General features: G+C 39.8%; 1 protein-coding gene across 4 annotated transcripts in view; it reads right to left on the bottom strand.

Annotated features, from left to right (window-relative positions):
* The window catches only part of DYNC1I1 (dynein cytoplasmic 1 intermediate chain 1), a 186,490-nt gene that overhangs the window by 137,283 nt on the left and 25,415 nt on the right, over nucleotides 1-23,792 (bottom strand). For all 4 annotated transcript variants that reach the window (XM_066553538.1, XM_066553547.1, XM_066553556.1 and 1 more), the window contains exons 5-6: nucleotides 9,528-9,587; nucleotides 5,457-5,572 (exon numbers count right to left, since the gene is read on the bottom strand). In XM_066553538.1, coding sequence (XP_066409635.1) covers nucleotides 5,457-5,572; nucleotides 9,528-9,587 — 176 coding nt within the window. The remainder of the gene's footprint in view (nucleotides 1-5,456; nucleotides 5,573-9,527; nucleotides 9,588-23,792) is intronic.

The raw sequence follows: 23,792 nt of genomic DNA, 5'->3' as shown, positions 1-23,792 counted from the left end.
AGTACAAATTAAGCTTTGTTGATTTAATCAAACAAAGCCACCTTGAATCAGAGTTCTTATGCCAGCTATTGAGATCCACAGTACAACTCTGATGGACTGCAGTCTGAGAAGAAAAGGCAAACTGGGGTTTTATATACCTTTATAACTAAGAACACCTAGCAATACATGGTACTGCTTAGGATGGAGCACAGTATTTTTAAAAGTTACAAAACATTATTACAAAATTAGTGCCTATTAGTACAAATCCCAAGGCTCTGTTTCTTTAAAAAAGTTTCTCTGCTTTAACACTGATTCATCCTTAGGTTATCTATTCTTTTTAATAATGAATTCTATCCTAGTTTTTCTTTTCAGCACCTCCTTTTGTTACATCAGAAGGCCTTTGCTTTCTCCCTAGTTATGTCCAATTTCCATCACACATTATCATGGATCCTGACACCTATGTTGCATGCATGGTAATGCACAAATGTGCACCTGCATTTCCCATTAAATGAGACATTCAAAGCTATTCTTGGGTCCAGACTTGTCCTTTTGAGACTGGAGCTGAGCTTACAATTCTCTGGAAGGGAAAAGCCAAAGTAAGCTCTTTAACTTAAACCCCAGCTTCTGATCCACGAGCTCTAGCCAGATTGCCCATGGGAAAGCTCAAGTATGATCTCACTTAGTTCTGGGACTGGCTTTTCCAAAGTACAGCATGCATCCACAAAGCTAGAGCTGAGCTAAGTCAGGCACAGCCAGGCACAGCAGGACTGGGGCAGAGTTTGCTGGGCTAGAGGGCTGCTGCACAGCATCCTAAAGCATGTACAGAGACAGATCTGCTCACTGATTAAACCTGGAAATCTTGGACCTTGACAGTCAAAGTATAAATAAATTCCATAATATCTACAGATTTTATCATGGAAAAGATAAAATTCCAGAGGCCTGACTTGCTTTCACAGCATTGGAGCTTGTCAGTCCTAGTCACAGATAACTTCCCATCCAATTACCAAAACTCAAAGTAGGCCACAGGCCTCACATGATGCCAATGTATCACTCTGTAAGACATACCCATTTTACTCCATAATGACAAACCTAAATCAATATGGCTATAAAATGCTCTCTTCTTACCAAGTTTGGCAGTGAAGAACTAGTCAATGCAGTCAGTGGCACCAGAGAGTTTTGGTTCACCCGACAGAAATCACTCAACATTTGGTATCACACGCAGACAGGCTCATGCGCCTCATGAGCCCGACTGTGAGAGAATTCCCCTCTCTTCCCTCACTGTCAGACACACAGAGAACCCAACCCAGCCTCTGGAGCTCCACCTCCATTTTGCCACTTCATTCCAGCCTACTTCTAGATGGAGTAGAGAGGTTTCTTTTTTTCTCTAATAGTCAAAATACCCTTAGTGTTTGAAAATCTAGATAAACAGATGGATCACTGGTCTCAGTTGTGTTCTTTGCCTGAACTGGGCTACATTTGTGAGGCAGGATGAGGTTACCCTGCTCAGGAGGTGAGTATGGCAGATCATTTGTTTTTCTCCCATGAAAAAATATCTGTTGAAGATGATGAACTGATGAAGTGAACACGACTTCCATTGTTTTAGAAAGCCAGATCTTCTCTTGTACACAGGACCTACTCTTTCAGGAATGCACTTCTGACTAACATATTTGCAGTGACAGTGTCAAGGCAGAAAGTGAGAACATCTCATTTTATTGATGAAGTAGTTTCTACTTTGCAAAAGAGGAATAACAACACTCCTGACACTGGACAGCAAAGCCAGAAAGATTACAGAATTTCTCCTTCTTGCAGCCCTCAGTTTCTGAGGGGACCCAGATCAGAAGAGTACCTCCCTTCTCTGAGATTTTACCTCCTGGCCCATTAAAGAGCAGAACAGTAAGCTGGAGATGAGGCAGGCATCTAGCAGAGCCTGAATGTGCAGACTGATTTCCTGTTGGAAAAGGTGGATTGCAGGCAGTCATACAGAGCTCGGTCCACTGCTGCACAGCAGTGAGGGACCCATCCTGGGCTTACCAAAAGGCCAGGCCATGGCTTTTCTGTTTCCTCCTAGGTGCACTTTTAACAAACAACACGTCTGCAGTGCACTGGAGGGTCCAACCATTGAAGGCTACGTGGGGCTGCCGCTCCTGAGATGATGTGACAGCCTCTGCACAATGAAGGAAGTGTCTCAGAGAACTCTCAAAAAATATTTGGCATGGCCTAGGTCTTAATCAACTCCAGAATGGAAAAAACAGCACTAGTAAAATGTCTCTCAATGCCTACAAATACCTGAATTCAAGTTCAATTATAGCAGGAGGAAGGGGAAAATAAAGAACATGTTTTTTTCTCAGGCTCCAGAGCCAAGATCTGTGTGTTTTTGAAGTCATCCTGCAAGGAAGAAAAGAAAAGGCTGAAGCTGACTGTGACCTAAATAAAGCAAAAGAATTAAGTTCTTGTGATCAAAGGATTGAATGATGCATATACACATCTCCCTAAATAATAGAGAAGGTAGGAGAAATGACATGTCATTATTCCTCTGAAATAAGGCAAATTACCTGCTCTGAAAAGAGGAGTTAATCTGTTTTTTATACAATGAAGAATAATGCCACACTATTTCTTCTAAAATTAGCAGCTGACAAGCTGAGACTTCAGTGCACATAGCATCTGGCTCTCTGGCACCACATGGACTTACCAGAGTGAACCCTTCCTCCTTTTCCAGTTTTATTAGGTTTGGTGGGCAATAGCCATTACCACAAAGAACATCCATTGAGCTCCAGAACAGCAGTAGGTTTAAAGTACCTCAGAGTTTCTTTCTTACTCTCTAGAGAAGCAAATGCAGAAAATCTGATGAGGATATTTTGAAAAGACTCAAGAACTTTAAATGGAGTCAAAGTCCTCTTTTCACCCATCTTTTCAATCAGCTGTACCCTTCATTAGTTGTCTTCCAAACAAGAAGGAAGCATGGGACAATCTCATCCTAAAATTCTGCATTTTCACATTTCCAGTATTTAAGGCAGTCAGTGAAAAGTGAATTCCAAACACTGAATCAGACTAATCCAAGTTTCTTGTTTTCTATTCTCAAACTCTAAGGGTTCAGATGCTAAATAACTGAGCCCATAGCCATAGTAATGGCTGAACAATTTATCTTGAAAAGATAATGGCTATATTTTATTACATGAATGCATAGAAACAGTGTAGAGATTTCTCTAAGCTGCTCTCCTGAGGAATCTCTCTCTTCTGTTCATGTTTAGACTGACAGCATGAAGGGCTCAGCATTCATAAAGAGGCTTGGGAGATTGGAAACCTGAGAATTCATTTCCATCAGACCTGGGAGACCAAAATCACAGTGTTTATTTACCCCCTAGAGAATTACCAGTTAAATAGCCTCTCAACAGAATAAACACACTTTCCTGAATCTCCTTTACTGATGCACAGCCACAATCATATCCAAGATACATGCAGAGAATTCCCCAGCAGCAGATTGGAAAGGAAATGTAAGTTACACTTTCTCTCCCTCACACATCTGAAGGAAGAGATTGGGTGATATTTCCTCTGTGTTTTAATATGTAAAACACCACTACTGTTGATGTTTTCCTTGGCTGTGATGACAGAGAATAGGAAATATTCACCAAACCCACATACTTGACCCCTTCCATCACAGTTTTGGCTCAGGCAGTTTAAAGTGCATGATGTTTTATGTTTGCACTTATCTTCTTCCACACAAATGAGGAACAAGTGACTTTCCTCTGTGCTGGGAGGACCAATTCAAACCACACTGCCTCTCTGCTCATTGTCCTGACTGCCAGGCTCCATGGCATCACACTGTTGTTTGGGGTTTTTTCCTTGAAGGGTTGGAGATAGTCCTCTTGTCTAGCAAGAAAAAGATTTTTTAATAGTTGAAGAGCTCATTGGGAAAAAAGCAAGATCGTACTAAAAGAAGATGCTTCCTTAAGTGAGCCTGTCCTTTTCATTCCAGCCTACTTCCAGATGGAGTAGAGAGCTTATTTTTCTTTTTTCTGTAACAGTCAAAGGCAGGTCAGCTCATGAGTGCTAGAGTCATAGGTCTGAGGGAGGCAAACACAAAGCCAAGTCTTAAATTCCCCATATCCATAGGTTCTTGCATTGGATAAAGGCCACGTGTCAGAGAGGAAGGACACCCTCTCCATCTGATCTAACAATGAACTCATGATAATGCTCCAGGGTTGAGCATCAACTGGTCCTAAGCAAAGAAGACAAAGACTCAGGGGTAAAACCCATTTTCTTGAGGCTTCAGCAGCCCACAGAGAAACAAGCAGAGATGAGCTGGACTGACCCAGGGAGGCTTCTGAGACAGCTTCTCCCTATGAGCAGGCAAAGCTCTCTGGACACACCGCTCAAGGAGTATCATCCCAGCAAAAGAGCTGTCTGTGTTTGAAGGCACTATTTCAGATGACAGATAACCAAGGTCAACTTGTGCTCCAGAAAAGCAGAATCTGAGCATCCAGCTCAGCAGTTTCTATTTCTGCTTTCTAAGGCAGACCTGGTTACCCAGTTATAAAAAAACCCAACAACAACTGGCTACATTTATCACTCTATTTTCCCTGACAGTACCTTATATTTAGACAGATTTACCACCACCACCTTCTGAACCTACTTGAGTATCTTTCTTCTCTGAATGAGGCCTGGTAAAGTTCTACACTATCTTCTGCAGAAAATTACTCAGTTGTTGAACTTTTCTTCGTTGTAAACAGCAAAAATTATGGTCAAGACTGCTATGAGTTTTTCCTCTCTATCTGCTTTGTTCTAGTGCACAGACAACATCAGGCTAATGTACTGTTTTGCAATCGGTTTACATGGTTCCACTGACCTGCCATCAGCATTCTGCAGTGCAACAATGGCAGAGCAGCAAACCTCTGCCACTCTGTGTATTTATTTATCAACAAGAGAGCCAAACAGCCAACAAACAGCTCCATGAGTACAGATGCCAGCATGATGTCAGAAGAGAGAAAGAAAGAAAGACTGTCCACATCAAAGTATGCAAACCTCCTTTTTCAGTATATGGAGCTAAACTGCAACTTCTCCCTAAGCTTCACCTACAGCAGGGGGACACAATTACCCTGACCAAACAACTGAGGGCAACATTCCAACACTGCCTCTTTACAAAGCACAGAATTTATAACTTCCTTGAGAAAGCATAAAAAAAGGAATAAAGAACAATTTTAATTATATTAATAATGATTTATTTTTAAAAATGTTCCCATTAAACTGCTATCTAAGCACAACCCATTGTAAGTCAGAAGTAGTTTGGTTCCACCTGTATTTAAAGTGATTTTAATAATTATTCACATCAGAACAGACATTAATCACATAAACAATAGCTGCCTTGCAGAAAACACATGATAAGTAACTATGTTATGACTTACTATTATTTTTATTACATTCTTTAACTTGGATGCAAATTTTCTATTAAAATGGCTGTTTTAAAAAAACATAAACCTTACCTTCAGATTGATGTGTGGCCAGAGGTGTCTGTGTCTCCTTGGAGTACGATACCACCTCCCGAGGTAAGAAATCGACCTGGGTAATCTTTGACACCCCTAGTTTGTGCAGTCTGCGTCTAAGGTGAAATACACAACATCAAAAGGTCAGTCATGGTAAATGTAAATCAGCACCAAGAACAAATGCTTGCTGCTATGGACAGGATAAAAATACTTCAGTGTTTGTAAAGGTGAAATACAACACAGTATGCATGAGAGGTACCTCACTGCAGTGAAGAAAATTAGCCTGGGAACCATTTGCCATAGTAAAGTCCAATTGTTGAACCTCTAGATCATGCTGCTGAGAGGGACTGCAAATGGGAGAGAGAAATGGCCTGCTTGTGTCCCTCTTAACATGCAACAAAATTTTCTTTCATACCATCATTACTGTGATATTCTGTCTGCTAAAAGGAGCTCATCCTCAGCCTGGGACAAACAGCTGTGGAAAGGGTACAGAAGGTTTAAACCAGGATGAATTAGACTGCCAAATGTTCAGCTGGGAGCAGTAACAGAGTCTTTAACTGGCAAGGTGTGTCATTTCCATAAAGAAGGAGATTCTGCCTTTCACAGGTACCATTAATAGTGGCCTTGAAGTAGGTTTATGATTAGTGGAGTCCTAATGCAAGAGCTGCAGGAGAGCTACAATACAATTGGAGCAGGGCAACTATAGCCTTCTATTTTGTCTACTTCCCTTGCTTTAAATAAACCATATTAAATAAATCAGTGAAACAAACTAACTGTAAGTGGGTAAGAGAAAAAGAAGAGATGCAGTTGAGCATGGCCATGAACACTTTTAGTTGTGCAGTTCACTCAGCAATGGGGGAAAAAATCAGTTTATTTCCTGCATATTAGCTGACTGTTTGCAAGGAGTGAAGAACAATAAAATGGTTACTTGGAAATGTTTTACCAGAAAAAATGCCAACTTTCAGCAGAGAAATAATGCAAACACAATAAACAAATGAACTAAATAAGGCCAGTTACCTGAATCAACAAGTGTGAGCATGCTTGAGCATTTATGGGGAAATAAATTCCTGGACACAATGTTTCTCAACTTGCCACATTATTGAAGAGAATAATTTGGAAAAACAGAAAATTCTTATACGTTATCCATATCCTCTTCATTTTCCAGGTTGTCAGAAGAACAGAAGTCATAGGGGTTTTGACCTAATTAATTTACAGTGGTTTAGGTATTCAATTAAGATTCATGTCTGAAAGGAAATGGGAGTCTAAAAAGGAAACTGTCATCATTGGATAACACCTACTGAACTTTTCAGCTGCATCAGTCATATTTTTTTTCTAATCTGTTTTACTGCCTGGGTTGTTATTAAGCTGACTGCAATTAGATTCAGTAGGTAATAGGTACAAATCAGCTGGGTTGTGTAACAAACCACTAGAGCAGAAACAGTTGTAGCTCTGAGTCTTTCCTCTTTTCAAAGAAGAGAAATTAACAAGTCTCCCTCCTTACAACCATCTCTGACTTTGCCAATATGAACAAAATCTACAATTGTCTAAAAACTCTACAGAAAAACTTCTACCTCATTACTGGGGGCAGAAAAGTTTCTTCACCTGGCAAAAATTTTAGTAGTTTTACATTTTGTAGCTGCTTTAACTTACAGTCTGTGTGAATTCAATCTGTAATAAATATCTCACCCCAGCAAACTCTCATGTGCTTTTCCCTCCCTCAGCACCAGGTGTGCAATCTCTGTTGCCTTCTTGGTCAGTTTGATTTCCCTGTGCAACCAGTCCCCTGCTGTCCCAGGCTACTCTTTCCATTTACTGAGGTTCATTGAAAGAGTCTCTTGACAGTGGTCTTGGTTAAGCATAATCCCTAATTAATTATGTGTCAATCTAGACCTAATTAGAACCTCACCTAATTCTAAAACAGTTTCACATGAGGTCACTCTGTATCTCCTGGACTGCCTGAGGATGGGGGGGAACATGACCCTAAAGGAGAGCTGGATGTAACTGCTGGTTGGGTGAATTGAACCTGTGCCCACTGTGTCCCAGAAGAGAGCTACTTCCCACAGCACTGTGCTGAGACAATGCATGGAATTCCTCATCTGAAACACTTCCAATTCAGTAACTGCTGGTGCCTCTACAAATGCCTAGTGCCACCCATATTCTGTGATTACTGGTGACGACTCAGAGGTCCTTCCTCATCTGAAGGAATGTGATCTTGATCTATTGATTGCCGATTGCCTGTGTCAAGCCACCTCTAATTGTTCTCATGTTTCTAAAAGTTGGCCTAGCCTTTGGTCCCAAGCACTCAGGGACAACTGGAGCTTCCTTTCAATATCTGGACTTTACCAAATATGTGCAGTAATGTTCAAGTCTTTATTTCTTTTTAGGGCAACACTAAAAGGTCTATTGTTTTCCCATCCTCATTTTTCATCTGAGGTGCTCATAATTCTCATAAATTCAATAAATATTCGTCCTAGAGAGCACATAAGCTTTGAATGATTCCTTTCCAAACTGCTAATGGGATGTCAGTAGTGAATAAAACCCATGCATGAAAACTGATTCTTCTGTCCAAAGGTATCATAAGAAAGATGCATCTGCTAGAAATGTTTTGAGACACACATCATTTAATTGATGACTGCAGGATTTCTTTTGCATTGGTTTTGTTGGGGTTTTTTTTGCTCTAGTCTCAGGACACTAGAGGAAGGTTAACTCTGCCTTGGGTTTGAAGACAGTTTTCTTTCAAAAGGAACAGGACTTCCATTAAAATGTATGCCTGCGGATTTGCTCTTTGGCATGCTTCTTTTCTGTCTCTGCACTGGCTGCTAGTAATTGATTGAAGTCTCTACATACAGACTTATCTTTTCATGAGTCAGATAAAGGAACTTGCTTTGCATAGCTGTTTGAGAAACCTTGGTCTTAGGAGTCCTCATCTTTTAATTCAAACTTCTGTAAAAAAAGGCGCTGGGATTTCTATAAAGTTTTTGTAGGTTAAAATAGCTCAAAAAACTCTACCTTTTTGGTACAGCCCAGGTAAAGTTGTAGATGTGTGACCTATTTGAAGTCACACTCGTGTAAACTACAAACATTCCTAGGAGTTCTAGATATGGAGAAATACTTCTGTTTAGAAAACTCTCTGGATACTTTCCTTCTGGATCTTTCCAGGTGAATAGACCTAACACACCTAACTGCAGCTGGGAGCACTGTCAATCAGCTAAAGGGAAGCTGTTGTTTTTTTGACAGAATGGTGAATGAAGCGGCAAAAGCACGAGAGAGTTGCCTGGAGACTCAAAACAGACAACCCTGTTAAGTTCACTGGTAGAGCAAATTTTTCATAGCAGTGATTAGGTTTTACCTATGATTCATGCTCTGAAGAGCTTGAGGTACTGCTACCCACCCTTTTAGACAAACAGGTTATCCTAAATACCTCTGCAGGCAAGCATTTCTACATAATTTAAATTTACTATTTTTTTTCACTTTTTGGGGTAAAGAAGTTCCATCCCAAACTATAAAATACTAATTTTAGCCCTGTTAAATTTTTTAAAAAGCTTCATAGACCTGAACTCAACTAAGATGGCACTTACTCTTGGACTATGATCATATTTAAGTGTACAATTTTAAACACATACACAGCTCCTAAGGGAAAAGGGGACATTGTAACTGCATGTGGAAACAAAATAACTATAGCCAGCAGAAAGGAGGGGGGAAGTATCTTGCAAATGATTCAGAGAGAACAGTCTGAATCAACAGGTACAAACAAGATCAATGTAACTATACATGCACATAGATGCCACAATAATAACATTTCATCTGAAATGAAATAGTTATTTGTATTGTGTTTCAGGCAACAGAAATAGCAATTTATCTTTTCATAAGCTTGTTTAAATAGCTGGGGTTTTTTCCTACAAATATGACTTTGCTGAAGCTTCTTATTTATGAAACTAAAAAAATGAAACTTAAATTATGGTCTTTTTGAGTCAAAAAAGCAAATGAAAATCACATCCAACCAGCTCAACTAGGAAGCATTTTCAACATAATTCTTGCAAAGAAAGGATAACAAAAAGAGCTGACATATACCCAAGTTCAGAGTCAGACTGGAGTTGCAGCACTGAGGGGTCTGTGTCCCATTGCAAGGTCCTAGGGTGGTAATCAGCCGTGCAGCACGAAGGGGAGGGAAGAAAAGAACACACAGAATTAACTGAAAGGATGAACAAAACCCCATCTCCTTAGTTACATGCTCTACATTGTACATTCAACCTCCAGGTGCAAGCAACAGCCACCATATGTCAAACAAGGTTTGTATGTCAAACTGAGACAGGGCAGGCAATTTAATAAAACCACATATTATTGTTAAACAGAGGAAAGAAGCTGGATTCTCTGTCACATATTGATTAACTAAACATGAGGTTGGGGGTTTTTTTGCTTTTTCTGAAAAATTCTAACTCTTTAATTTAGGTTGATGGATTCACAATAATTTGTAAAATCTGCAGGCACTATTTATTTATGTTTTTATGATAAGGCAAACTGAGCACTTGCCATGAACTCTACTGAAGAGTTTATCCCTTCACACACTCCTGAGACAGACAGTAACCCATCCTGCACACATGCTCTGGGCAGGAGAATACAGAGTGCATATGACAGCAAATGGCACACTGACACCCAGCTCTGACACACTCTGAGGGCACCTGGGACAAACAAATCCTTTTTCTTTTCCTCCAAATAAAATTCCTGGGGAGAAGGCTAATAATACATCTGAGAAAATCAGATCTATGTCAATCTCTCAGATGAGGCCATCACCTAATGTACAAACGTTCCAGAGGTGTGGTCTGAAGTGAAAATGTTGCTCCTTGCACTGCAGTGCAGTTTCCCATGCAACCAGCTCTAAAACACCTTTAAAACACTCACAGAGCCTTTAAAGAGTCTTGTGAAATATTCAGAATCCTTCAGTTTAGAAATGCAGAAACTGACATATCAGGCCCAATATTTTCAAAAATGCCTGCTCCTTCCCTGTCTCTTACTTTTACTTTCTTTTTCCACACTCAGGAAGCCACATCTTATATGCAAGAAACCTGCCAGAATCCGTGACAGAATCAGGAACACACAAGTGGCTCTTCAGCACCTTTTCCTGTAGTATGAATACTAGATTATGCATTGCTCTCACCAGCAGAGGCTAGAGCAAAGATAAGTGCTCCTTCCCTAAGCAAGCAAGTCTTCATGAAGACATGCTGGAAAATGATAGTTGTCAAAATTAAACCCCCCCACATTTCTTCTGAATGTAAATTCTGAGGATATAGAGATGATAATACTACCAGGTTCAGCCAAAACTAGCTATATAATCAGCTCTTGTCAATATACACAATTCTTTCTGCAACAATAGCAACCTCTGCCAATGAATCACTCATATAAACTAACAAGTTACTGAATTAGTTCAGAAATAGATCTATTAAAGCTAAATAATTATTCTACCTCCTGTCCTTAGTAAACTCGCCCATTCTATTACCAATGTTAACTCACTCTCTGGACAGACACACAAGAGCATATGCTGCACTCTTGTAATTTCAGAATGAAAAAGAATAAATCTCAACACCCCGTGCATACAAAAAGAATGAAAAACTGTAATGCAAAAACTGTAATGCACTCATTTCCCTCAACTTATGATCTATAGTAATATTTATCAGGATAAAAGATTTTATACTGATAAAGAAAGGCTTCTCCAAAACGAAATTGTATTACAAAAGGTCAGACATAAAATAATACAACAAGAAATAACAGATTTTTCCCTTGTAACTTGACTGCAGTGTAAGTACAGTGGAAAATGGACATAAGACCTGAATGCCTGATGCAAGGCAAAGGCATCAATGACTAATGCATTATAGATACTCCATTAAAAATTCTATCTGTGTGCAGATTGCTCTTGTAATGTCACCAAGGTCAGTTGCATATATTAGGACTTGCTACGTAAGTGCCAGTTTCTAATTTTACTGCTGCCTAGGGGCTACTCATACATTCATGACCAGGTTTTCCAAACTCTGAAAAGAAAATACACATAACTCATTTCAGTTTCCTCTCCCCAACATTCACTTTCAAACCGACAGGGTTTGTAGGGGGATAAAGGCTATTTCATCAGAACACCATTATCATTTCATTAAAGCAAGAGCTTGCAACAGGTCTCTAGAAGTACAGTCCCTATGTTCCACCTCCAAGAATCCAGGCCAGGTCACAAGAGAGGGCATCTTTACCTGGTATATTGATAAAAATGCCCAAAAAAAAAAATATTAGGGATCTCCCACACTCAAGACAACACTCACATCCCAAAACTATGGGAGCAACACTTGTGGTTCGGGCCATCGCAGGCTGACATATATAGAGACATTCCTCCCTTAAGTATTTATTATCTGGATTCTCACACACAGCCTTCACCACTCTGGACACTGATACCTACTTTTAATAGAAATTCTCCTTGACTCCTAATTATATATATTTTCAACAGTTTTAATGCATCTGCGTAACATTTCCCAGATTTGTGCTCCCTGGTGCATCCCTGTGTTACTTGCACACGTGTGAGGAAGAGATGAGGAAGCAATCTGCTGACTTGTCCTCTCCAGCTTGGCTGAGCAATGCTATCACACAAAATGAGGGCTGCAGGTAACAAATCTTCAGGTTTCAAGTCTCTCGCCCTGGGAGACAGAACACAAGTGGCTACACTCAGGCAGTAAAGGCTGCAGAGCACAGGGAGTGACTCTGTTTCAAGGAACACTATTGATTTGTTCTTTGTCTCTTCCTGGCACCTGAAGAATGTCATCAGATCAAAATGAAAGTGAGTGAACAGTAAAGATGTAATCTGGACCTGCAATTTAGCCAGTTTCCATGGAAATAACATCAAAAAAGAAAGAAACAGATTCTTTGAGGTTTAGCAACCCAAAAATGATGTTGAATAGCCCGTGCTGTCATCCTGACTAGAAAATTAGAGCTAATCTGTTTGTGATGAACAGCCATTGCGTACGACATTCTTGATCATATGGATGAGCACCGCAGTTACGCTTGTTCTCCTGTGGACACTCCTCAGTGGGGATTTTGAAATGCCACTGGACCTCAGCAGAAAAGCAGCTTTTTCCAACTAGTTCATGAGTTCCTCCTCCAGACCATTCTTCATGAGGAAAAGGACTAGGTGCTCTTGCTCTTCTTTTTTCTTTCTTACTTCTTCATAAAAGAAAACTGCAATGTCTTGACTTCAATTCACCCAGAGACAGAAGCAGAGAAGGTAATGTCACAGACCCTGAGGACAAGTGCATGGCCTAGGAGTCAGCTGAGGTGCTCCCACTCTGGACCTTTCAGAGAGCACAAATTGCTCAATGTTCCCCTAAATGGATTCAAAGGATTTTGGCACAGGTCTGTGTAGAAGAGATGAAAAACATTTTAATTGAACATTTTTATGGGGAAAAGAGAGGAGCATTAGACTGAGCAGGTAAAAGCAGTGCTCCCTAGCAGTCTCCAGTCCTGCAGACTCCTCCCATGGGTGGAGTGACACAGGCATGGCAAGGATCCCCGGAAACTCACTGAACAGCACAGTCAGGGCTAAGCCAGATCAGTCTGTTTCCCCCACCCAGACAGACTGACATTATTTTAATCAGAACTACCCAACATTGTTTCAGAGCTGGGTGCTGTATCAGTCTCCCATGTAGTGGCAAACAATAGCCCTGAGTCATGGTCCATTTCCCTTGGACATGTTCAGTGCACAGCAGCTGCCCCTGGCTCACTGAAGGATAAAAAGCTGTATCACTAAATAACAGATTGTTCTAAAGCAGCACAAAGGGAATGAGGGCTCTTAGATGTTGCACTAAGAAGACAAGGTACAAGTGTTATTACCTCTCTTTCAACTGATCTGCTTTCACTCTCTTCCTTTAGATAGGCATCTGAATAACCTATTTTTTCACAAATTTAGGACAGTACTAATGCTGGTGCTGTTTCAGCTCTAACTACCGAAGAAGTACCAGATAATTTTGACATGCCATCTTTTAATAACCTGAAGAAAGAAACCAACAAGAGGAAGAGGCCCAGATGTCATATATTTACTAAAGGATCGGATGGTAAAACAACTGAATGTTGTTATTTCTTCTGAATTCAAGTCCAAAGCGTTAGGAAGATATTCAGAGCACAGTTCTAAAAGGACAGAGAACTGTTACAAAATCTAAGGTGGGAGGAATTTGAACAGAAGCATTCCCTTCTCTGTAGCATTATTATTATTACCATGGAAAAACAGGCACTGCCATATGTTACAATGCTCTGTGTAACCTTACCTCCAGAAGATTTTATTCTGATTGCATAATGTCAATTATGTAGATTAAAAATGTGGAAAAGACTAAAATAAGCTACAAATAAAATAAAACACTTGAAACCTTTTGGAAAATTCCCAACCTCAGAATGCATTAATGAAGCATAGATTCTGACATCCAAAACTGTCTGGAATCCATGAGAACTCTTCAGCTGATTTAAGCAGCTTTGGGTCTGGCCTTAGCAGTAGCGTAAGAAACACGTACAGCATCAGTTCCAATACATATCCTTAGTAATCTGCCATCAAAAAATGGTATTTAGTATCTGTAATCACGATCATATCGCAACAGAACTTGGCTCTGGATACGTGTCCCAATCCAACACTTTTCATGTGCAACATACTGACAGCTTAGTTGTTACTCTGCTTCCCTGCAGCCAAAATCAAATTCTCCCTCATCTGTTGCTGATGCTGCAGAACATGTGTTCTGCATGATTTCTTTTCTCCCCCAACTCCCCTTTCCCAGGTCAAGAGCAGCCAGGCCTGAAAATCCATGTTTCTGAAAAAAAGGCTCTTCACAGGAAAAGCAGCAAAGTCTGCTTTCCCAGGGGCTTCTTGCAGGCAGAATTCTCTTTGCAGCATTGCAAATCACACCTTCAAGCAGAATTGGAGGAAAGCAAAGACCATATTCTGGCATCTCCTGTCACCAAGAGCTGTTGTGCTCTCCAGACCAGGAGAAAACTGCACTGACAGTGTACTAAGACCCAAGGTATCTCCTGAACTGAGATACCCATATGTGTCCCTAATGAAACACCATTAGAGCTGACAGGGCCCAAATCAAGCATCTCTCCCAGCAGCAACAGCAGTGTCCTAAAATGACCATTTGTATGGGAAATAGCAATGCCCTCCTAACCCTACAATTCAGTGGCAGACTGTGCCATGACTCCACAGATTAGGCTGTGCCACAGTTTTTCAGGGATCAAAGGCCAATCCACTAAGCAGAGCATAGACTGTTACCAAACTGAAGCAAAGAGACCAGAAATGAAGGTGGGACTCCCCCAGAGCACATGGATTCACCTATCCTGTAGGAAGTCTCAAGGCACCTTTGCTTACCAGAGTAATACTTCTAAAAGAATGTGAATGTGACTAGCCTCATTCTCCCTGTCTGTGGTAGGAAGGGGTCTTGATACTGCAGGATGTGTTCATACAATCTTCAGGCACCTAAATGAAGGGCTCCACCAGTGAAACATTACCATGGGCTCTTTCCATGCAAACACAAAGGCAGGAGATTGCTCCGTGCAGCAGTTCCAAACACCCAACTTAGACTCCAGTTGTGAATAGGTATTAGAGCTGGTTTGTATCTCTTTACTATTCACTCTCACTTTGATCTGCTGAGAAATGGATAAGGAAGCAATCAGCTGCTACTTGACAGCCTGCAGGCTTCACTCTGCTTCATGCTTTCTTTTCTTCTAACTTCAAATGCAACTAGCAAAAGAAATGAATTAGGAAAACTGAGCTAAACAACAATCAAAAAACTGCAGACAACACAATTCTGGCTTCTGACTTTGATGTAAGGAGGAGCTTTATGTTTAAAATTACAGTTTTAACCCTGGATTACAATTTTCAAAAGATTCAGAATTGCTTACATTAGGAACTCTGCACCTTCATACTGATGGCACATCGGACAACGTGTTACACCCAAGTCATACAACCTTAAAAAATACTGGTCACAACATCTGTGAGATAAGAGACCTCTTTTAAAATCACCAACAGAACAAAATGCTAAAATGTGTATGAATTATTTTTTTCAATATGATACCAAATATTGTATTGCAAATTGCAATCCAGTAGTATTTGTAGTTTCAATGTGTAATCTATCATGTATCTAGACCATTTTTTTTTTTCAATGTCTGAATATTGCCAGAATGAATTTAAGGCTGCATAATTATTTAGCTACTTTAAAGAGTTCTATCTTGTTTCTTGTGTCACTTTCTCCAAAGCTACTGAGTTGCTGCTGGTTAAATAGAAAATCTGAACTAAGAAACTGTTGATGAGAAATTATTGCAGATGTTTAAATATATGTGTGTACAGATAAGCTATTTGTTTTTATTCATTTCACTCTACATTTAAATAATTTTAATTCTCTCCACTGTGATTTTCACTTTTTGATATTTTTGTACAATTGAAGTGTGTCTCCAAAACAAACTATATAAAAAACCAGGAGATTCAAAGCTACTAGTCAGAGATGGAAAAGTACCACTAGCCTCAATGGATGGTTTGCATCTAAGCCACTATTCTGCTGCCATCTGTGCTCTGTTTTGCAGATCTGTTCCACTTTGAAAGGATTGGCAAAAAGAAAATACCTTCCTTGTGCTGCTTGTTTTCTGAAGCACACTATAAGCAAGATGGCAATCAGCAGTTGGGGAGGATTTGTGCCTCTCACTTGTGCTCGTAGAGCAAAGTCTGCTCTGACTTCTCTGTGCACTCCTGTGTTCAGAGCTGGGCTGCTACTGCTAATCATAAAATAAAATGCCTTAATACATTCAGAGAACAAGGAGCTTGGCACCACTGCTGGAGCACAGCCAGAAGGTTTTGCTTGGGTTTGCATTTACACTTCCAAGCAGGCTGACACCTCTGACTTCCAGTCTTCACCAATAAAAAGAGCAACTCTGACCTCCCTGAGAGCACAGCACTATCTTTTAGCTGCCTGGCAACCATAAGAGCCCTTTTCAGAATGGAATGAGTTTAAAACACCTTTTTTTTAAAGATATATTTATGAAAAAATCACAGACAAACAATATTTAAAACACATGTGTATTTCAAAATTCTTCTTGAATCAAGGCTATGCTGCAGAATGGATTTAATAGTTTTCAAAAACCATGTGATTTTCAAATCAGGATGAACAATTCTGGCAAGCTTGCAATGATAAGGATGTATCACAGGACCAACTGATTCCCATTTCACAGAATTCCACTAATTAAATTAGAAATTTAATTCTTCCAATCTGCTGAATTTATCTTCTATATTTGAAGTCTGTCCTTTGGTTCAGGTCTGCATTACAGATCTCCTGGCAATATCATACTCACACTTTATATTCTATAGTTAAAGAAATCTTAGTCTGCAAATTTATGCTGGTTTACCAGGAGGGTCACTGTGGGCAGCTGGATCTGTGAGGACAGAAGGTCAAACAGAACTGACACAGATTTACTCTGAGTGCCAGATACTAAAATGGTCATTTTGAAAGTGCAGTAATAAAAAACCGGTTCAGGCACAAGGCACAAGTTGTTTTATTCCCTTAGCAAACCTTGAAAATTCTTTTTTCAAACACTATTTTTGTCTTGGTTTTTATACCAAGAGTAAGTCTGCAGCAAAACAGAACTCAAATGATCACAAATGTAAAGAAAGAACTTGGCAGGAGAAGTTTTATATGCTATCAGCTCATGCAAATGCTTGAAAGGAACTTCAGTACTCACATTAGGAGTCTTTGATCCAGACTCCATGGATATGCATATAAGGAAAGCTTTCTAATAAACTTCAAGGGACTTTGATTACAATTGCACAAAAGATAAAATCATATTTAATAGTCAAATCTAGGAAAGGCAATCCATAACTTTTCAGAGGATTCAAAGAGGTAACATGAAGGTTGGAACCTACAGCTTTTAGTCTGGTGTTATTCAGCTGAAGAAGAAGGTGAAAGATTTCAGCAAATTTTCCATTTTGTTTTGGTACTAAAATCCAGTAACTCCTAGCTGGAAGAAGAGCTAGTGTTTCCCTTCCTTTATACAATTTATTTTGTGGAAGAAGAAAAGCAAAATTGTTACAAAAGATGAGATTTTGCTACAATTAGGGTTGAAACAAGAATTCACTGTATGAGAGCTATCAAAATTTTTTCACATAAACAGTCAAAATGTCAAAAGTTCTCATGACCTAATGATCTGACTTTTAATAGTCCAGCTCAGAAATTATTTTCTGAGTTTGAACTATTAAAGTAAATAAGTACATTAAAAATTTATGAATAAAAATCAATTTTAAATGGCAAGCCATTTTTTTCATAGGTTCTGCTTATGAAAAATTTTATATGGCATACTTAGACTGTTTCAGAACTCCATGGGGAAAAAAATAAAATAAAAAAAAAATAGCAATATCTCGCCAGTGGCAGCAATTCCCACTTTACACATTTGAAGGAAATCCTAAAAATTACTGAAATAGTTACTCATTTGATCTTTTCATTTTACCAGATAAAACATGAAATTGTGAATGGAAATTTCCTAAGGTCTTTTTAATGGGCTAGAGAAGGAAAAAACATTAATATGCACAAACTGTACCAGTTTAACTATGTCAAATAGTTTAAAATGGGAGGTGATCTTACACAATTTAATTAAATTAAGATGAAATTCAGTGCAAGGGAACTGTTTAAGCTGAGCTGGTCTTAGCAAGTAAGTTGTTTTGTTTTAAGAGGATTAGTATTTTAGTCCCTAAAAATCATCTGATTGTCTGACTAAATATATGATGATATGCCTGTAAATAACTAAAGAGAACTAACTATATATGGGCTGATAACCTAAATGGTTAAGTAAGTGGGGCTTTATACATTAATATTATTTTCTTCTGGATGCAGCTGGGGCTCAGGTTTCCAAGGCATTTTACAAAGCACCCTGGGAATGGCAATCTTTCCTTCTCCTTTGATTTATAGCATGGAGATGCTTGCTAATGAGAAAAATAATCAAAGATCTGGAGGACTGAACTCTATCAATCCTTTAGGAAGGAAAGCATGAAAATCCTAATGATGCCAGAGGCTCAAACGCTAAAAGGATTGCAGATGATTCTAATTAATATGGACCATTCAGACTCTGTAACTGGCACACACCGAAAAACACTCCCTGCTTTCTAGGTCAGATATACAGACACTTGAAAGCAGCTGCCAAATATCAGTCCCTAAGGTGTCTGCTTCTGTTTATGGGCTAAAAAAAAAAAACAACAAAAAAATAACCAAACTGGCAGGGCAAGGCTTTAGATATCTAAGGCTAAATATTCACTGAATGTAAAGGAGAAAGATTGTAGTTCTTCTTTTGCAGGGAGAAAAGGAGGGAAAACAATGTAAGAACTCTGCCATCCTTTAGCCTTGCATCCTAACCTCTGCAGGGCAAGCTGTGATGTGCAAACAGCCCAACAGCCACCCACTGCTATCCTGTAAACAGCCTGAGGTGGGGACGTGTGAGAGATTGCAGCAGAGTTCCCAGGCCAAAGACAGCAGAGGCAGCCAGGGTTCCCCCAGGCAAGGGGAGGAGGCTGACACTGTCACTGCTTCACTGAAGCCATCACCATTCAGTTCAGGAAGGCTTAAGGCATGATTTGGCCTCTAAGTCTGCTGGAAACTGTAAAATGAAATGTGTGCCAAGAAATCCTGACAATGGAGTTGTGGTAAATTAAATGGAAAAAAATGTAACAGCTGGGTGTTATTAATTTCTGTCCTACCATGTAATGGTGCACACCCCATACCAAGCCCAAAGCCACCAAAACAGAGTGGCAACACAGTGTCCCAGAGGGCATCCCATTTATCTCCAGCCACCAAGCAGAAAACTTCTCTTGACTCTGCACTGTGAAAAACTGCACAACAGTCCCTAGGGTTACAATCCTTCTTTGTCTGAATAAAACACCATGCAAGCAAAGTTTGCCATGAAGCAAATTTCCCTCAGTCTCTCCTGTAGCTCCTTTAGAGTCTTCACATTGTTCTGTACTTCCCTTTGGCTCAGCCCATTTATGAAATAAGTATGCCACTAAAGCAGCCATTTAGAAAGCATTTTGTACATATAAATTGATCTTACAAAAAAGCACCATAAAGGAAATAATCCACTACAAATAACTGTTACAGCTGCTGCTCCTGAGGCAATACATCACAGGCCCACTTGTCCTGGAACAAGTGAAGAAGGATCCCTGTCATTTCTGAATGTGGGAACACAATGAAATGCTGGTAATGCAAAGCAGAGTGGCAGTGATGAAACAGCATCATTGCACAGAACCTGTCAAATGCATTTACTTAATGATAAAGTAGCTGAGCCCGAGGCAATATGGTTCTGCTGGCAGTGGTTTTAGCAGATCTTTTAGAAACATGGTTTTGCTAATGTCTGTGAGAGATGTTTTCTGCAGCTAAAGAGAAGATAGGAAATATGCTGTATGGACTATTAAAGGTCATCTACTACAATAATCCAACATTCCTGCACAAATGAAATAGAGACCAGAATCTATCTTCTTTTGCCTTCTTTATCTATCTAATTAAACAGCAAAGTAGACACTTAAAAGGGAGAAGGACATTCTGATACCCTTTCTTCAGCTTGTTAATGTGTTATATTTCTGTTCTAAGTAAGAAGCTATTTGAAAATTAAAGGTGAGTTGCCAAGTATGATTTTTCAGGAAAAAAGGACAGAGCTCAAACACTTTGATGACATGTAGATGTACTCACGAGAGATCACAGAACAAAAAGTATCTTTCTGATTTTAAATATTATGTAGTAAGAACACACTGGAGTAGTGATACCTTTTTTTTTTTTTTTTTACTTTCAGTGAGCAAGATTAAATACAAAACTGTAAAATAATGAAATAATGACATGCTTTGACTTATATGGTGCCCAGATGCTCCAGAGCTATCTCATTCCTTTTGATTGTGTATCTGAAAAGCATGAAATGTTTGTGTTTGACAGTCAGACAAGAAGTAATGTGAGATTAACACAAGACTGGTGTGTGTGTTTAGATTCTGCAAAATAAACCAGAATACCTATTATTTATACAAAAATGAGTAAACAATATGCTGCAGAGAAAAAGGACTGGAATCCTATCTGTTTCTTCCTGCACCAGGCCAATACAATCTGGGAGTGAACATCAACACATAGAAAGAAAATATATCCTAGCGTATTTCTTTTTATAGCAAAGTAGCTCAAAGTGGCCACAGTAGATGGAAGGAACACAGGATCACATCTGATGAAAACATACACAAATGCAGACTAATACTGTCAGCAAACTTCAAAACAGAATGAGAGAGAAGAAGACATGCTCTCAACTCTCTATCAGTAAGGACACCCAACCTAATGTGACAGCTGCTGCAATATTCTCTGGAATACAACTGGGAACATTCAGAGGTCACAGGGACTGCAAGATGAACTGATGTAGTGGACAAAAAAATCATGCCACAAGCCAAAGCCAAAGGCCATACTGCTCCTTTAGAGAAAAGTGCTCCAGCACTGAAGACAGCTGTTCTATTTCTAGGATTTCTCATTTAACGTATTTTATACAGAATGAAAAACTAGTGATGATGAGATAATCAGGATTCCAGAGCGATCTAACTTCTCCAGCATTTTACTGCTAAAAATCTCTTTGAGTAATCCAGTTTCCCTTTATTTTTTTGTTTTCTTTGCTACCTAATGCAATGCTCAAGCTCATTCTCACAGGAACTTTCATTAAATATTTAGAGCTTCATCCAAAGAAGGGCTAACCCTGCTTTACTGCAAGTATGCTTCATACACTGAAGGAAGTTAATCGATTTCAGTGCATAAAACTTATCTCAAAACCTGTGATATCAAAGGAACAAAAACACAAATCAGGTAGGGGCCATTTAAACCAAGCATTACATTGTACCCTAATCCAAATAAGAACAATAATTACAGAATGAGTAGCTGTAGCCAAACAAATCCACAGCACAGTCCAATGGGCTATGAGAGAAATAGCACAAAATAATCCGGCTTACATTATTTTAGCAGATAAAGCACCATTTTGAGATAACCATCCTCTGAAAGAAGTCATCAGAAGATTAATATCTTTGTCTTTATGTGAGCCCACAAAATAATCAGGTACCTAAAGTTATGCACAGCAAAATACACAAGTTAGAAAGCAAAAGAGCACAGATACAATTCTTGCAGAAAGAAGGGCAACCATTAACCTTTACACATCCAAGAGAGCTGAGCCTGGTGCAGTTCACTGAGCAGATGGAAGGCAGGAAACCTTACACCCAGTCTAATGGGATTCTCATGTTCCCCAATTCACAGCAGGAAGTGCTGCACACATGGGACTCCACTGGACACACACACACACGATTCACAATAAATGAGATGCTACTGTGTAAACCTACTACTGTAGGATAGTGAAACTAGCTGGGAAGATCCTACATGTTCCCAGGAACACACAGGAGCAGTGAAGGACACAGGGCAAAATGGGCCACAGAGATAAATCACACCTTGGTCCCCCTGCTCCTGCCAGCATGCCACATGCCAGGTGAGCACAGGAGCCCCTGTAGGTAATACAGACATGCACACCAGTGCAGGCTGGTGTGAGACCTGAAAACTACCCAGCCACAGCAGCACCTCCTCCCAGCACAGAGCTATTTCTGCTATCTTATGCTGGATTGGCATGCAAAGTGCAGATGGACCCTACCTGAGCCAGGATACGAGGTCTCTCCAGGGAGCTGCTCAGCCCACAAAACCTTACACTGCACTGCCTGCCCCTGAGGCACTGTACAAGGATTGTCCTTGCACTTCCTCAGACAACACAAACCCAAAATTCATGGCTGTCAGTGCTGCAAGAATGAGATTTACAAATGCCTAAGGTATGCTGAGTAGCAGAACATACCTCTCCATGGGCATGTTTCATAGTGCCTCAATTATATTAGTTAGCATCTTCTCTAGCATACTAGGGTAGCAAAAGTTCAGAGTATCCACCAGGGAGATGCATATAGTTATTACAATGGAGTTTTATATTAATAGAGGCAAATTTGTGTTTCACACTGTGCTACAGCATAGGACTTCTCAGCAAATGCCTTTACCTCAGCCCTTTTCTTCACATGCATTCAAATCTCCACTGAAGTTGTGCATGTCTGTGCATATATAAGATGAAAATCACCAAGAGGACACAGAGAATGTTACAAAAATGCTTACAAAATACTAAACAAACAAAAACACATCCTGAAAGAGCCAAGCATATTCTATTCCAAGGAGAATCTCCAGTCAATCCTGCAATACTGTCTTATGAAAAATGAGTCATGTCTGAAAATACATCATACAAGAAAGCTCTGTGAACCAATGACCCATCTATTTAGAGATGGGTATCTGCTCAGGCTATGTAATTTTTCCATCCTATCTGTATAGCACAAGCAACACAGGCATCAAGAAAAGCAAAGTGGGATGTATAAAGCAATGTGGAGACAGTTAAGTTGCTCCCAGAGCAACAACTGGGCTCCAATGAATTGTTCAGTGTAACTTAGCCTGGTAACTAAGAGCAGCACCAGAATCAAAGTGCAACACACCTCTGCCTATCCAGAAATGATCCCCAAGACCACAAAAACAGATATAAAATGTGGCTCTCTTGTCCAACTGAAAGCATTCAGTCAGCAGTTTCTAGAACAATTATCCATCTAACATCTGCTTATTCTTACAGTTGCTGTCATGGCTCAGAGGAAAGCTGGAATGCTGCTCAAACCTAATGTTTTCCCAAGTGACAGATAGCAAAATGGTACTAAAGATTAAGCAGCAAAAAATACCCCACAGAAACCTGGGATGAGGAAGACAGAAATGGTTCCACAACTCAGTGCTATTACAAAATCCACCCCATCTCTTCTCCTAATACAGTGAATGGCATCAGAGAAAAGACAACAGTGCTCTGGCTGTTGTGCTGGAGACAATGGACAATGGTCCTGAAGGATAGCAGCACTACTAGTCTGTAGGTCCCATGGCAGAAGTGGCTACTGTGACCATGCAGCTTTTCTTCCTGTGCAACAAAAGGGCTGCACAACTTTATGAATGAGTTATTGTTTGACCTATTATCTGCCTGTTTGCCACACACATTATCCTGGACAAGCAACAACCAGTGATAGAAGATCCCACAGTGTCTTTAGGTAAATTGTTTTAGCAATGAATTTGTCTCACTATTGAATTATTTTCTGTTTTATATTTCTCCAACTTCAATACCTAACACTTTGCTGCTTTCACCTTTTCAGCTGGAGGAGCCTGTCTGCTCCTATGTAGCTATTACACTTGGTGAGCAAGTGACCAGTCAGTTTTCATCTTGCAAAGTAAGGCTGAGATCTGTGGT

This window comes from Molothrus aeneus, chromosome 1 (assembly GCF_037042795.1).
Source record: "Molothrus aeneus isolate 106 chromosome 1, BPBGC_Maene_1.0, whole genome shotgun sequence".
Taxonomy (NCBI): Eukaryota; Metazoa; Chordata; class Aves; order Passeriformes; family Icteridae; genus Molothrus; species Molothrus aeneus.
Note: the sequence above shows the minus strand (reverse complement) of the source record. Positions and strands in the feature narration are given on the sequence as shown.